This window comes from Pyricularia pennisetigena (genome assembly GCF_004337985.1).
Source record: "Pyricularia pennisetigena strain Br36 chromosome 4 map unlocalized Pyricularia_pennisetigena_Br36_Scf_6, whole genome shotgun sequence".
In the NCBI taxonomy this organism is placed as follows: domain Eukaryota; kingdom Fungi; phylum Ascomycota; class Sordariomycetes; order Magnaporthales; family Pyriculariaceae; genus Pyricularia; species Pyricularia pennisetigena.
This window is the reverse complement of record NW_021940918.1, coordinates 2,351,521-2,365,359: the sequence shown is the minus strand read 5'-3', so window position 1 is coordinate 2,365,359 and position 13,839 is coordinate 2,351,521. Positions and strand designations below refer to the sequence as shown.

The 13,839-nt window shown below is 51.9% G+C and overlaps 4 protein-coding genes across 4 annotated transcripts; 2 read left to right on the top strand and 2 right to left on the bottom strand.

Moving 5' to 3' along the window:
* Nucleotides 1-1,052: 1,052 nt before the first annotated feature.
* Nucleotides 1,053-2,983, top strand: PpBr36_06291 (uncharacterized protein; the record flags this gene model as incomplete). The annotated part of the gene is made up of 3 exons (XM_029893437.1): nt 1,053-1,166; nt 1,257-1,398; nt 1,470-2,983. The coding sequence occupies 3 exons, from the start codon at nt 1,053-1,055 to the stop codon at nt 2,981-2,983; spliced, it is 1,770 nt and encodes a 589-aa protein (XP_029746565.1).
* A 1,955-nt stretch (nt 2,984-4,938) lies between these two features.
* PpBr36_06290 (uncharacterized protein) lies at nt 4,939-5,831 on the top strand (the record flags this gene model as incomplete). Its single annotated transcript, XM_029893436.1, has 5 exons — nt 4,939-4,973; nt 5,106-5,289; nt 5,389-5,462; nt 5,539-5,587; nt 5,694-5,831. 5 exons carry the CDS (start codon nt 4,939-4,941, stop codon nt 5,829-5,831), a joined length of 480 nt encoding a protein of 159 aa, XP_029746566.1.
* A 621-nt stretch (nt 5,832-6,452) lies between these two features.
* On the bottom strand, nt 6,453-7,231 carry PpBr36_06289 (uncharacterized protein; the record flags this gene model as incomplete). Its single annotated transcript, XM_029893435.1, has 2 exons — nt 6,453-7,019; nt 7,118-7,231. The coding sequence occupies 2 exons, from the start codon at nt 7,229-7,231 to the stop codon at nt 6,453-6,455; spliced, it is 681 nt and encodes a 226-aa protein (XP_029745922.1).
* Nucleotides 7,232-8,408: 1,177 nt separating this feature from the next.
* PpBr36_06288 (uncharacterized protein) lies at nt 8,409-11,523 on the bottom strand (the record flags this gene model as incomplete). Its single annotated transcript, XM_029893434.1, has 2 exons — nt 8,409-8,980; nt 9,066-11,523. 2 exons carry the CDS (start codon nt 11,521-11,523, stop codon nt 8,409-8,411), a joined length of 3,030 nt encoding a protein of 1,009 aa, XP_029745921.1.
* Nucleotides 11,524-13,839: the final 2,316 nt, after the last annotated feature.

The window sequence follows — 13,839 nt, the reverse complement described above, 5'->3', positions numbered from 1 at the left end:
CATTTTTGAGGAGTTGTCTAGCATCATTATTTTCTTCTCTTTTTTTTTCGAGACGGCATGCCGAGAAACTTGTTTTATCTTTCCTACACCTTACATCTAACTCGGCCATCGTCATCAAGGCTCGGGATTAGACTAGAGGAGATCAGCCCATTCGGGGCAACCACATACAAACTTGTATGAGTTATGAGGTTACGATTGATGACATTTCGATACCCAATCGCATATTAATTCTGTATTTGTACTATTAGGAGGGAATGGTAAATTCTGGCGCTGAGGTGGAATGGATTGATGGTTTCAGGGCAAGTCATCTTGCGATGCCTAAATAGACCCTGATCCTTCAGATCCCGTAGCCACTATGAATTGACTCTGGTTGATTCAAACTGTCTGAATATCATGAACAACTGACTGTGTGAGTGTTCACTGCGCGCGGCTGAGTATCACTGAGTACCTGTCGATGCTTATCTGCTTTGGCTCTCTATGTCTAGTGCTTTCTCTTTTTTTTAGCAGCGACAAGCATGCCAGTGATCCTGTTAACAAGAGAAAGTGTGATTCAGCTAGAATGGCAAGCTTTGCATAACGAGAACCAAAGAGGATGACATTAACGCTTGTGGTCCCGGCTCAAGTCCACGACGACCACTTTGCCCCTGAATTTGGGAATGAGGTTGAATTGCTTACGTGATCAGAAAATTGCCATTGACACGAAGAAGCGCTAGCCAGCCCCACAGAACCTCGGAGAACATGGCGCTAGCCGAATGGGGTACAATTTTTTTTTGGGGGACCACTTCAGCACGGGCGCCGCATCGCCGAGTTCAATTGGAGAAGCTTCTGGTACAAGCAATTTTTCGACCTCTATTTTTTTTCTTCCCTTTCCTCTCCTCATCTTTTCCATCCTCAACCCGTGTTTTTTTATACCCAATAGCGAAATCCCATACCGAGGTTCGACTTTGAATCACTGCACGACTCTCCTTTTGTACACTTACTGTTGAAACTTGAGTTTTAATCTCCCTTTTTTTTTTTCTTTCTCCCGATCTTAATACACACATACACACATCATGCACCGCGCAGTTAGCAGCAGGACTAGGACTTCGGCCCTGAGGTCCTCGGCCGCCGCCGCAAAGTTCAGGCCCGGCGCTGGTCTGTCGCAGCAGCTTCGCTTTGCGCACAAGGTAAGCTGCACCAGCTTTGGAGCTCTCTGGCCGAGCAACTTTTGCGCCTGGTTCAAGGTTTTGAGGTTCTAACATTATTTCGGCTGGCAGGAGCTCAAGTTTGGTGTCGAGGGACGCGCCGCTCTCCTGGCTGGTGTTGACACTTTGGCCAAGGCCGTCTCAACGACGCTGGGTCCCAAGGGCCGCAATGTCCTCATCGAGTCTAGCTATGGCTCGCCCAAGATCACAAAGGGTACGGAGAAGGGCCCCTAAAATTCTAGCTCCTGTTGCGAGGCATGGCAAGCTAACAACTACTCTCTCTAGATGGTGTGACCGTCGCAAAGGCTATCACGCTCAAGGATAAGTTCGAGAACCTCGGTGCCAAGCTCCTCCAGGACGTCGCGTCCAAGACCAACGAGGTCGCCGGTGACGGTACCACCTCGGCCACCGTCCTCGCCCGTGCCATCTTTTCCGAGACCGTCAAGAACGTTGCTGCTGGCTGCAACCCCATGGATCTGCGCCGCGGTATCCAGGCTGCCGTCGACGCCGTTATCGACTTCCTGCACAAGCAGAAGCGCGATATCACCAGCGCCGAGGAGGTTGCCCAGGTCGCCACCATCTCGGCCAACGGTGACGTGCACGTCGGCAAGATGATCGCTAACGCCATGGAGAAGGTTGGCAAGGAGGGTGTCATCACCGTCAAGGAGGGCAAGACCCTAATTGATGAGCTTGAGGTTACCGAGGGTATGAGGTTCGACCGCGGCTTCGTGTCGCCCTACTTCATCACCGACGCCAAGGCCCAGAAGGTTGAATTCGAGAAGCCCTTGATCCTTCTCTCAGAGAAGAAGATCTCGGCTGTCCAGGACATCATCCCCGCTCTCGAGATCTCGACCCAGACCCGCAGGCCGCTTGTCATCATCGCTGAGGACATCGAGGGCGAGGCTCTGGCTGTCTGCATTCTGAACAAGCTCCGCGGCCAGCTCCAGGTCGCTGCTGTCAAGGCTCCCGGCTTCGGTGATAACCGCAAGTCGATCCTTGGCGACATTGCCGTTCTTACCAACGGTACCGTCTTCACCGATGAGCTTGATGTCAAGCTGGAGAAGGCTACCATCGACATGCTAGGCTCCACCGGATCCATCACCATCACCAAGGAGGACACCATTATCCTGAATGGCGAGGGCAGCAAGGATATGATTACCCAGAGGTGCGAGCAGATCCGTGGCGTCATGGCCGACCCCACCACCTCGGAGTACGAGAAGGAGAAGCTTCAGGAGCGTCTGGCCAAGCTCTCGGGTGGTGTTGCCGTCATCAAGGTCGGCGGCGCTTCCGAGGTTGAGGTCGGTGAGAAGAAGGACCGCTTCGTTGATGCCCTCAACGCCACCCGTGCCGCCGTTGAGGAGGGCATCCTGCCCGGTGGTGGTACCGCTCTGCTCAAGGCTGCCAGCCAGGCCCTTGGCGACGTCAAGTCGGCCAACTTTGACCAGCAGCTCGGTGTTAGCATCATCAAGAACGCCATCACCCGCCCTGCCAGGACAATCGTCGAGAACGCCGGTCTTGAGGGCTCCGTCATTGTTGGCAAGCTCATGGACGAGTTCGGCTCTGACTTCCGCAAGGGTTACGATGCCGCCAAGGGCGAGTACGTCGACATGATCGACGCCGGTATCGTCGACCCGCTCAAGGTCGTCCGCACCGGTCTCCTTGACGCCAGCGGTGTCGCTTCGCTGCTCGGTACCACCGAGGTTGCCATCGTTGAGGCTCCTGAGGAGAAGGGCCCTGGTGGCGGCATGGGTGGTATGGGAGGCATGGGTGGCATGGGCGGTATGGGTGGCATGATGTAAGAGCTGCCGCCGCCTGCTGCTGAAGAGAGTTGTTGGTAGGCTGGGACGAATAGCGACCAGCCGTGTGTTTTTTTGTAACAATACCACGCGCACTCGGTTTTCACTGGGTACGTGAAGGGCATGTATATGGGAGGGTCTCCAAAAATCGGTGTTATGAGTTTTGCATTTCTCTTGTCATGCCTGCGAAGAGGTTCTACGAAGCTGATCTCGCTCATCCCCATTCATCTCCCCTCCCCGAAATTTTTCCTCATACAAATTCCCTCCCATATAAACTGTTAATTAGTTGCCTGAAGAGGCTTCTGGGGATCTCCCAGAAAGCAACTGTACAATAGTCTGGTTCCTTGGGTTGAGCCAGGGTTGTAGATAAAAAGAAGATACCTACCTTGTTTGTTAATTTTTTTACGGCCTTCGGCTGGTAGTGAGTGCGTATGTTGTGTGACGCATCTTGGCACGCAGGTAACTTCCGATTGTGATGGCGTGTCGTGCAGTGTTGATGTAACGTGTAGAGACGCGTGTTTTGTCAAGAATCTGCTCGAGGGGAATTGCGAATTCCTCAGCAGGCACCTATTTTTTTTTTTTTTTTTTTTTTTTTTTTTTTTTTTTTTTTTTTGCTACTAGAATAGCTACTATCCTTGACCTGCTGCTTATGTTTTCGAATCGGCTGCCTGCCTGATTTTGTCAGTCGTAGCAAATTTCTTGTATGATAGGTACCCTTGGCGAATAGTTTTGTTCAGTGGACTGTACCCTCCCCGGGAGCACCTCGAGTTAGAAACAACTGGATGGAGCTTGTAATTTCAGCCAAACAGGGCAGCTCATCTCGCGACGTTGCGTTGCCCGATCAATTCTGTGCCCCACACCCCACCGGCAAAGACGCTTTCGTTCAGACTTGACATGGCACGTCACCCGAAGTTACTTGGGGCAAAAGGCAACGCAGGTTGGAAGTGTGCAGACAGTTCTTAGGCACCCGATTTCCATCCATCATCTCACTAGGTAAACACATAATCCTAGTCGCAGAAACGGAAAAAGAAGAGACAAGCAGCTTGAATACGTAGTCCAAGTCTGAAATCTCTTTTACAACATCTAGCCTGAACTTTCGTGAATCCTTGCCGATTGATCTACCGTAAGGCAACAGGTACTGAAAACAACTCCAGGTACGTACGTCACGGTTGTTGGCGCAGTCTTCAATCCCACTCAGGTACTTCCCCTGTTCTACGGTTTGCGGTGCGGTCGGGGGTTATTGCACTTGCCAGACGGGGAAGGCTGACCCGCCCCAGCAAGGCGGGGCAGATAGCAGGCACCGGCTCACAAGAGCTCACCGTCGCCGCCGCCAAATTCCTTCGACCCCCCCATTTCTCCTCTAAGCAAAATACTCCAATAAAAAGTACGAAACAGAGTGAGAGAGACAGAGAGCTGTATCCTCCTTTGTCCTGTCTTTTTGCTTCGTGTCCTTGTTTGCGCTGACATCCAAGACGGACTTTTAAATCGCGACAACAGCCCCCCCTTTACTGCGATTTCTGTCCCACGGTCTATTTGAATCCTCCTTCAAAAGCCACTCTTGGTTTCCCCGCCAAAAACCGCGCAAAGCAAACATGGTGAGCTTTCCCCCTGGGCTTCTCGGCCGCGCGCAGCTGCAAAATGCACTCGTCGACCTACTCCCATTCCCCATACTGTACATCAATGGCCCCCCATCGCGACAAGACTGACAATTCTTTATTCTAGTCTCAATCCGGGTTAGTAACGTTCTGTCTTTCCATGTGAAATTGCGATGCATCACACCTACCGGCCTGGCTCCATCGACTGCGATCGTGCGCCCCTCCGTTTTCCTGCGAGTTGTCATACTTCTAGCCTGCCCCTCACTGCCGTGCACGAGGCTTCAGCAGACGCTCGGACAGCGAAATCGATGTCTACATCGCGGGGTAGTAGCCATGCAGCGCGAGACGAAACGACGCCGTTGTATGATGGGCAAAAAAAAAGCAGGGGCGGCGCAGTCGTACGAGGGACGGGCCGATAATCACCATAGCTTTTTGCGGCCCAACTTCAGAACGCCCGCCTTATCCAAGAAAACACCTCAAGACTAACCATCATTCGCGTGCCTACTTGCTTCGCGCTCGCATCGAGATAGAGCCACCGTCTCGCAGGAATGCGTGACGAAGTACAACGAACTCAAGCTTGGCAAGAACATCAAGTACATCATCTTCAAGCTCTCAGACAACAACAAGGAGATTGTGGTTGAGGAGGCCTCGGGCGATTCCGACTATGAGAATTTCCGCAAAAAGCTCGTCGAAGCTACCGTCAAGTCGCCAAGCGTAAGCCGGCCTCTTCTTTTCATGCCATGTCCATCGTGGCGGCAACTTGTATGAGCCATGATCACAGCACGGTTTCTAACTAAACGAATGATACTACAGGGTGCTGTTGGCAAGGGCCCCCGTTACGCCGTCTACGACTTCCATTACACCCTGGCTTCGGGTGAGGGTGAACGGTATGCAAGCCTTTAAAAGGATAATATTGAGATGCCCGGGCCACCATACTGACGATTGCCAATTCACCTGATGTAGGAACAAGATCACATTTATTGCCTGGTCTCCTGATGACGCTGGTGTCAAGGTCTGTCCTATATCCCCACCCCCTACACTGCCCTTTGACAGAATACGTGTCCTTCATAGTCTCCCCTGGAACCACCTGCTGAGATTTTCTATTTTAACAAAAACAGCCCAAGATGATCTACGCCGCATCCAAGGACGCCCTAAAGCGCTCTCTAAACGGCATCGCTCACGAACTGCAAGCCAACGACGCCGACGACATCGAATACGACTCTGTCCTGAAGGCCGTCAGCAAGGGCCTGGCTTAAGCGTGGATATGCCCTGGGGGTTTTGTATTCCTTCGCCGCGCTTTTAGTAGAGAGAAGAGTTCGAGAGGGATGTTTTGTAGACGAACAAAAGATGCTAGGGTAGAGAGTGCGTCGTACAGCTGGGATAGGTTTAGGCGTGCTCATCTATAAATTCAAGCCGAGTCTACGTCGCGTGCGAAGGTTTACTTTTCTTGTTCTTGTCTTGCTCTTTTTTGCAGTCTACGACACCCAAGCTATTCTCTGATGACATCAGTTTCCAGACATATATTCAATAAATGCGAAAAGGAGGCGTCTTTGATGATGTGTGCCCGGCCTTGGTGCCGTGTCAGCCTGACGATGGAGGCGGTGATTTACAACGTGTCCCGTCAACTTTTGCCTTGGACACATGTGCTTGCGGACTTGGGGACTTCAGGGTAGTTATTGGGCGCATTTGACAGGAGAGCTTTAAAGGTTCCGCAGCTATTTGATTTGTTTGTTCATCAAAGTCATGTCGTCTTTATTAGTTTTTTGGGATAAAAAAAAGAAGAGAGTTGATGTTCACGCTTGCATGCTTTAGTTGGGCTGATCAACCAGTACAAAAAGCTCACGCCCCCAAAACCCAATCCCTTATATCGTATCATATCATGACTTGTTTTCCCAAGCTTTTCGGAACAAGCCAGACACCTCATCCGCTACCTTCTCATCCCTCACCCTCTGCAGCAGGAAGCCATTGAGGTCCGTCCAAAAGTCGTCAGTCTTGAGCACGTCGACGCCGCTGACCCCTTGAGCCGTGGACGTCGAAGCCGGCGCCGCGGCCGCCGCCACATCCTTCATCTGCACGTCTCCAGCCTCGGCACCAGCCGCCGGCCGACTGGGGACGGCGCCGCCGAGCACCATGACAGTGAACTCGACGACGGCCGTGTCGCCGTCGCCGCTGCCTTCCAAAAGCTCCGCGAGCGTCTTGCTGTCCGCCACGGGCTTCTTCTTGAACAGCAGCTTCATCTTGTCGGCGGGGAGGCCCGCCTGCTCGGCGGCGGCGGCCTTGACGTCCTGCACCGACGTCGTCGATACGGGCTGCGGCGCGAGCTTGATGTCGAGCGGCGGGTTGCGCAGCGACCGCAGCGACACGGCCACGCTGCGATCTGAGCCCGGCGCCGCGGCCCGGCCCTGCGGCTTGCTCATGGCCTTGGGCGGCCTCGGGAGGATGTACTGTTTAGAGAGCGAGGGGAGGGGTTAGCTTTGGTTCTTTCCAGCCGACAGGACAAATCGCAGGTTAGATGAAAAGAAAAAAAAAGTTCTGTACATACGGCGGCCCTGGCTGGGTATGATCTTGGATCCTCCACATGGTCCGGTGATAGCTTGGTGGGCAGCGCATCGAGCTGCGACAGGAACTGCCGTGCAAAGACGACCTCGTTGGCCATTTTGTGCAAAAGAAAAAAAAATAAAGTCCTGTTTCTCTCGTGCCCTGTGTCTCGATTCTGAGCAATGCAATTCTTAGCTGACGGCCGAGAAGAAGAGCGGTGCGGCTTGCTATGAAATGGATGGCTTTATGGCTCAATTCTATGCGAGGACGTTGAAGCTCACGAGCAACATGCGGCAAGTCGATTTAGCTCTAGCTGCACTGTCCATATTCAGGCGACGTTGGATGCCCCGCAATCGCAGCGGTTGTCAACGTCGTCACAGCGATTCGCCGCCCCACTACAACTTCGATTGACTTGAGCAGCTCCATATCCATAGTAGCAGCACTTCTCCTCAGGAAAGCTACCGTTGACTGCATGCAAATTTAATTACAGCACAATCAAATTACGGATAGACAGGGAAAACAAAGACACAACTGTATAAAAAGATCAGCTTCATCACCGCCTAGAGTTTTGATATTGTACACTTCTAGTATTGCCCTATACTGTATGAGAATGAAGCAGAGGGCACACAAGCCCGAAAATCTTCCTCCCTCTGGCTTCTTTTCACCATTTTTATGCCCGGCCATCCTTGAGAACTCCTTGAAATCTTTTGACTGGAAAATCAAAAGAAAAACTAAATAATCCCAAAGTCGTAAAGCGTCCCATGATCATCCAGTTAAAAAGAAAAGAAAAAAAAGTACGTTTCCGGTTTGAAACCAACGCAACGGAGAAGAAAGAAAATGGAGACAAAGGAAACAGGAAGAGAATTTGCAAATAGCAAATATGTGGTAGCAATAAGTGTGAGGGACCGGCCACCAAGCTAACAATGAAACCACCTACAGAGAGAGCCACTTGGTCTTCCGACTGCGATTGAAAGCCAGCCGTGGCGCGCCATGTTCCCCCCTCAACAACAAAGGAAAAGAATCTGTATGAAGATACTGTATATGCTTGTATCATGAATGATACATTGTGAATGGTGTCGTGTCCGTGTCGTCATGTCGTTTCTAGTTATACAAGATGCCTTGAGCTCCTTGCGGATTAGATTGGTGTATGCGATAAAGAGACGCCCGTTGGAGTCAGATATATGTAAAGAAAAGTAATGAGCGAGTGTTTCATATGATGAGTCGTCCAATGTCGGTAGATAGACGGTGCAGGCGTTCTTGTTGTATATTGGCAGCAATTGGCAGACCGAGACACCTTATTGTTGAATGCCAAGGACGATCTCTCTGATGGTCCAACGCCAAGCTTCACGATCGCGCGGCTGAGGGCTGAGCCATTGCTCGCACTTCTTTTTCCACTTGGCCTCTTCTTCCCGTTGCCGACGGACAAACTCCGGCCCGACATCAAACTCTTCGCCGACCATCCAATCGTCCTTGATGTCGCTCATGCGACCACCGACGTTTGCGCCATCGTGTGCTTTAGCCGACGTGTCCTCCAAATCGGGGATATCTTTGAACACGTCATCCTCGTCGTCGAGGGCGTTGAAACCGTCCATTGGATCAGCTTCACTACCCGCGGTGGTGTGCGATCCTACTTTGAGCCAGCACATGTTTTGAGGGTCGAAAACCATGCCACCGACGACCTGGACACCCTTTGTCGCGCCAATGGGTGTGATGAGCGCTGGGCGTGGTGTTGCATTTTCTCGTTCCCTCGTGAAGTTAGGAATCGATGCCGTCGAGGGCGAAGATGCGGGGGCATCAAAGGCCCCAAGTGCATTGTCATTGCCCTCCCAGCGATACGTTTCAGGGTTGTATACCATTCCTTTGACAGCTATGGGTGCGACTTCCGTCAGCCGTTTTTTCTCGTAATCATAGCCCGCTATTCCAGCGAAAAAAAAGGGTAGAATGTAGCTTACTCTTTGTTTCTCGCGTAGTGGTGAGGTTAGAAATCAGGAAGGGTTTCAACTGGGGTGGCCTCTTGGCCGTCTTCTTTGAGCGAACCGTCGCTTGTGAGTGTGCATTGTTGAAATTGTTCCGTGTCGTAAGCTGAGCAACGCGTTGGCTTGTAAGGGGAGCCAAGGGTCCGTTTGATGGTGCTCGTTGAGCGAGAGATGTCTCTCGGGCTATCCTACTTGCTGCGGTGTCCCTGGCGAAACGAGGAGTGTAATCGGATCTTGCCGGCGAATAAGGTGCAGTGGCGTTTGATAACGCAGGGGAGGGTGTGTTCCGGTCCGGGTGGACGTTTTGATACATCTTATTTCTCAAGTGAGCCTTGGCTCCACTTGCTGGCTGCTTGATCCATTTCGCCTCGGCCTGGGCAGAAGTTGCGAGATCGTCAAACCCGTCCAGTTCGTTTCCATCCCCGAAGTGTCTTTGACGTCGAGGCTTCACCGGCATCATGCTCTCTTGCGCAAGCCTTTCTACACGGGACCTCTTGCTCGGACTAGGCGACCGCATCGTTGATCTCGACACGGCACGTGAAGATGGCCTCAGGTCCATGCCTGTATCGGAATCATGGCGGCGAAAGGTACGCGAGGTTTTGCTCATCACGTGATGCGACTGCGAGTTTGATGCACCTCCAGCGAAGAAAGGAACGGGGTGCCTTCGTGCCTGCGCTGCTGCACTCTCCTGTCCGGCTCTGGTTCGCTCCACTGGCGTCTTGGGTCTCATGTGGGACGAGGATGGTCGCGATTGCGTGTCGCTCCGAGATGGTGGGCGTTCATACCCGCCACGCGTAGGAGGACGTGCAGGCGAGATCGGAGCCCTCATTACTGGCAGAGACCGCTTGAGTCGCAAGAGTTGGGCGTTTGTCGTTGTAGGCTCATTGTGCAATGATGTGTTCGAGGTTTTGTGACCTATCTCTCGCCGCCGCGGTGTGGCAGGGAGCACGGAATGAGTAGATGAGGGAGTGGTTGGAGTAGGCAGGCTGGTGACTGAAGACTGGGAAGAATGGCCCAGCCTTGACTGTGATCTGCGGGGATGAGGTATTGGGCCCCCGCTTTCCGAGACGGGTTCCAATGAGGACGAAGTATGTGTTCTCTCATGACCTCCCATGGGACGAGGCAGACGAGACACAGCGCCGCTAGATTTGTTGGTGAAAGTAATGGAAGCTGCAGTCTTTGGTCGACTCGGACTACCTGTCCTGGTGTCCTTGACCTTGACATTGCGGTGAAGAGTAAGCTTGCTAGAGTCAAACACCTCACCGTTTCCAATGTCCAGGCCACTCAAGAAATCCTCTTTCTCGGGCTCGGCTCTTGAAGTAGGCGTTGGTAGGGCAGCCTTGAGCGGTGGAGGCTTCTGTACAAGCTGAGGTGCCTGAATAGGCTGCCGTTCCGGTGATGGACTTGGCCGTCGCTTCTGAAGCCTCTCGGTAAAGTCTACTGGTCCCTCTGGCAAGACCAAACCATCCATGGCCTCGTCCTCGCTTTCGGCGGTCAAAGAGCTTGCAATGCTGGGGCTCATCGCCGAAACAGACGAGCTCCGAGCCGAGCGACCATCGCGCCTAGTGCCACCAAACCTCGTCCCAAGGCTACCCTCACCCCAGTCAAAGTCCTCCAGGGTGTTCAGGGACGGGGTCTTTGGGATATCCTTGCGGGTAGACAGCTTGAGCTTGCCGTCAGAGGGCAGCTCCAAGTCCGCTTCGAAATCATCATCGCCTTCGTTCTTGCTCGGCGTGGGTGGTGTTATCAGTGAAACCGGCTTGAGCACCTGGCGGGTCTTTGACACCTTGATGGTATCAGCTCCATCACCAAAAAAGTCGTCGTCGTCATCGTTGTCCTTGTATTTGTCGAGATTAATATTGCTCGAAGCGGCGCTCGACTGGCGCCCCTTCTGCTCTGGAGTGACCAGTGCTGGCTTGGTCGGCTTTACGGGGCTGGTCGTCGTTGAGCTGCTGATTTGGCGTAGAGACTCTGGAAATCGGGAGCTGTCTTGCGGCTTGATTCGCAGTGCACGTCCGGGTTCGGGAAGTTCCAGATCCTCCTCCCAGTCCTCTTGAATGATTTTCTTGATTTTTCGGCCTCCAAGTCTCTTGATGGTGCCTCCCATCAACGCCGAAGGGGTAATGTTACTAGGTAGCGGAATTCCGGCTGATGCAGCGGCAGCAATCGCATCTAATGTTGACTTTTCGTCATCTACATCAGGGAGTTGCAGGCATTGCTCCTCGCCCTGGATAGATTCGCGCTCGGATCGAAACGAAGAGTGGGATCCACGTCGGGTGAGTTGGCCAGTTACATTGGAGCCGCTGCTACGGAAGGTGATGTCGTCGTCTATTAGAAAATCATCGTCGTCCCAGTTTTCGATATCGTCGACGACCGGCTGGCGCGGTTTCAATCGAAGGGTGTCCATGGCGACAGGTTGTGTCCACGCCGTCATCGCGCGGTTCCTTTTGATGGATGCGCACGCGGGCGACACGGAGAAACGGAGGTCCAATCCAGTCGCTGATTTAATTGGATTGTTTACAGCGACAGCAATAGTTTGAACGAGGTCAGTTGTGGAGATTCATAGTCAACGACAATGACGCCCGAGGCCTAGTAGCATCGCTTTCTCTGAAGTGTTGCGTGGTGGAGCGATTGACAGCTGAGTAATTAGCGTTCGTTGGCCGAGTGAAAAGTTTTCGACGATATTTGTTTCTTTTCGTTCCCTTCTCGGTTTTTCGCTCGCCGCTGATCTCGGTTAAATTTATCGGTCCCTGGATTCCCGGTCCTTGCGACGCCGTGGAGAGATGATTCCGTCCGGGTGTCAATGGTGGTGAATGGTTTTAATCGAATTTTTCCGGTCAAAAGCAGATGGTGTGTATAGTGAGGGCAGTGTGATTTGTGGTGGGAAGGGGATGGGGGACCTGAGGGGATGAGCTGCACAAGAAGTGGAGCGGACTGGAAGAACGGTGAGCGAAGCGAGTTGGGGGTTTTGCAGGCTGAATTGACCATAAATGGATATCCAATCTGCTATGTACTTTCGTACTGTACACGTTAGGTAGATCCCTACTAAAAACTTGGTCGCAGTAGTTCGGGCGTAAAGCGGGCCGTTAGGTTCTGTCGGGTAACGTAATCCGCTGTAAGGTAGGCCGCAATCAACCTCTAATCTCGCACCGTTAGGCATTCGCTTTCCTTTCCAAGATTAGAAAGGAAACCGCCCGCCAGGATCACATCAACTGTGAGTGTCGTAAGGCTCGAATGCAATGCAATGAAATGCACAGAATATGTGACGTTCTGCAGGTGCTTGAAAGAAAAAAAAAAAAAAAAAAAAAAACAAAGCAGGGAAATGCGCAGGTTTTGCTCAAAAGCAAAGAGGCGGGAAAGACCAGGGACCCATCCCGTTTTAGAGGGAGGAGGCTGGAGTACTCTAGCTGCCAAGCAGTGAGTGACAAAAAGTCCATGGATCGAAGTGACCAGACCTGTGGGTTGGCTTACTTACTCCGTATTTTGGGTGCGTGTTGTGGCGTTGCGGTATCTACTATAGATTGGATTACTTCCGCATTAATCCACCATTATTTCATATGTATAGACCTTATTACATTCTTATATTTTTCATCATCTAATATTGCAGTAGAATACGATATCTTCATCGCATGCTGTCTAGTTATGCAGTGTTGGTGAGATTTTTCGCACCCTACAGACAAGCTTTAATTCGTTAATTATTGCCAGAACTTGGGATTTGTGTGCCATGCCACATTCGTCCGGGTGCATTACCCATTGACTTTTCTTGTTGTCGTGATGTGGACCTCCTTCTCAACTGCAACGACGAGGAGCGAGGGGCCAACACCAGAGACAGGCAAGACAAGGATCGCGCAAGCAAGGATCAACGAGGTTGGTAAGTGTCAAGGTCCGTGCGCTCCTCGATTGTCAGAGCTTCATTGTCGGTTGAGCTGATTGGACATCCACAACGGAGATCCGAGCGCGATCCTTCGCGTACCGACGCGTACTGTGGTTTCTAGAGAGATCTTCAGTCGTGACACATGTTATTAACATCTTGGCTCTTTAAGGCCCCATATTCCACACCTTTCTCTCATTTATCTGTTACGTCAAGCACATTGCGATATTTCGTCACTTGTGAAATAGTCTCCCAGGTACCTTATTTCATTTTTCATGGTTTGTCAGTAGTAACAAATAAAGAAATTTGCTAAACTCAACACCTTGGGGGGGTGTGGCGTTCCACAGCGGGTGTCTGTTCTCGTTTGGATTTTTGGCTTTTGGGATGGGAAGTCAGGTACCCGCACATGAACACGCAAACATGCATACAATGACAGCGCAGTAGTTGACTTGGCCCAAAACGTAGCCCAGGTGTCCGCAGAAGAAGGAAATATGGGGGCCTTCACACCTCGTAAAAATCATGCACATGCGGCATACTCCGAAAGAACAGCATGCTTTTTTTGTCCTTTGTTTTTTCTGAGTATTGCTTTTCCCTCCTCTTTTGTTCTGCGTCCACTTCAGGGTTCTAGCTGGGATTTGTGGGTCCAAGTCGTGGCCCTCCCCACATTTTCCTCCCGCCCATAAGAAAAGCAGCCTTGCATCTCGGCTGCCTGGACTTCAAGGTGCACCAAGCGCCAGCCAGTCAGCGAAAGGCGGCTGAACTGAGACACGCCTTGGACCTTTCAACGTCCATGCCTCCTCATGTTCATTGTTTCAGCCTCTCATTCTGCCCCAGTTTGACACAGTCAATAGAGAAAGGCTGATATAGCTGCGGGCGCAC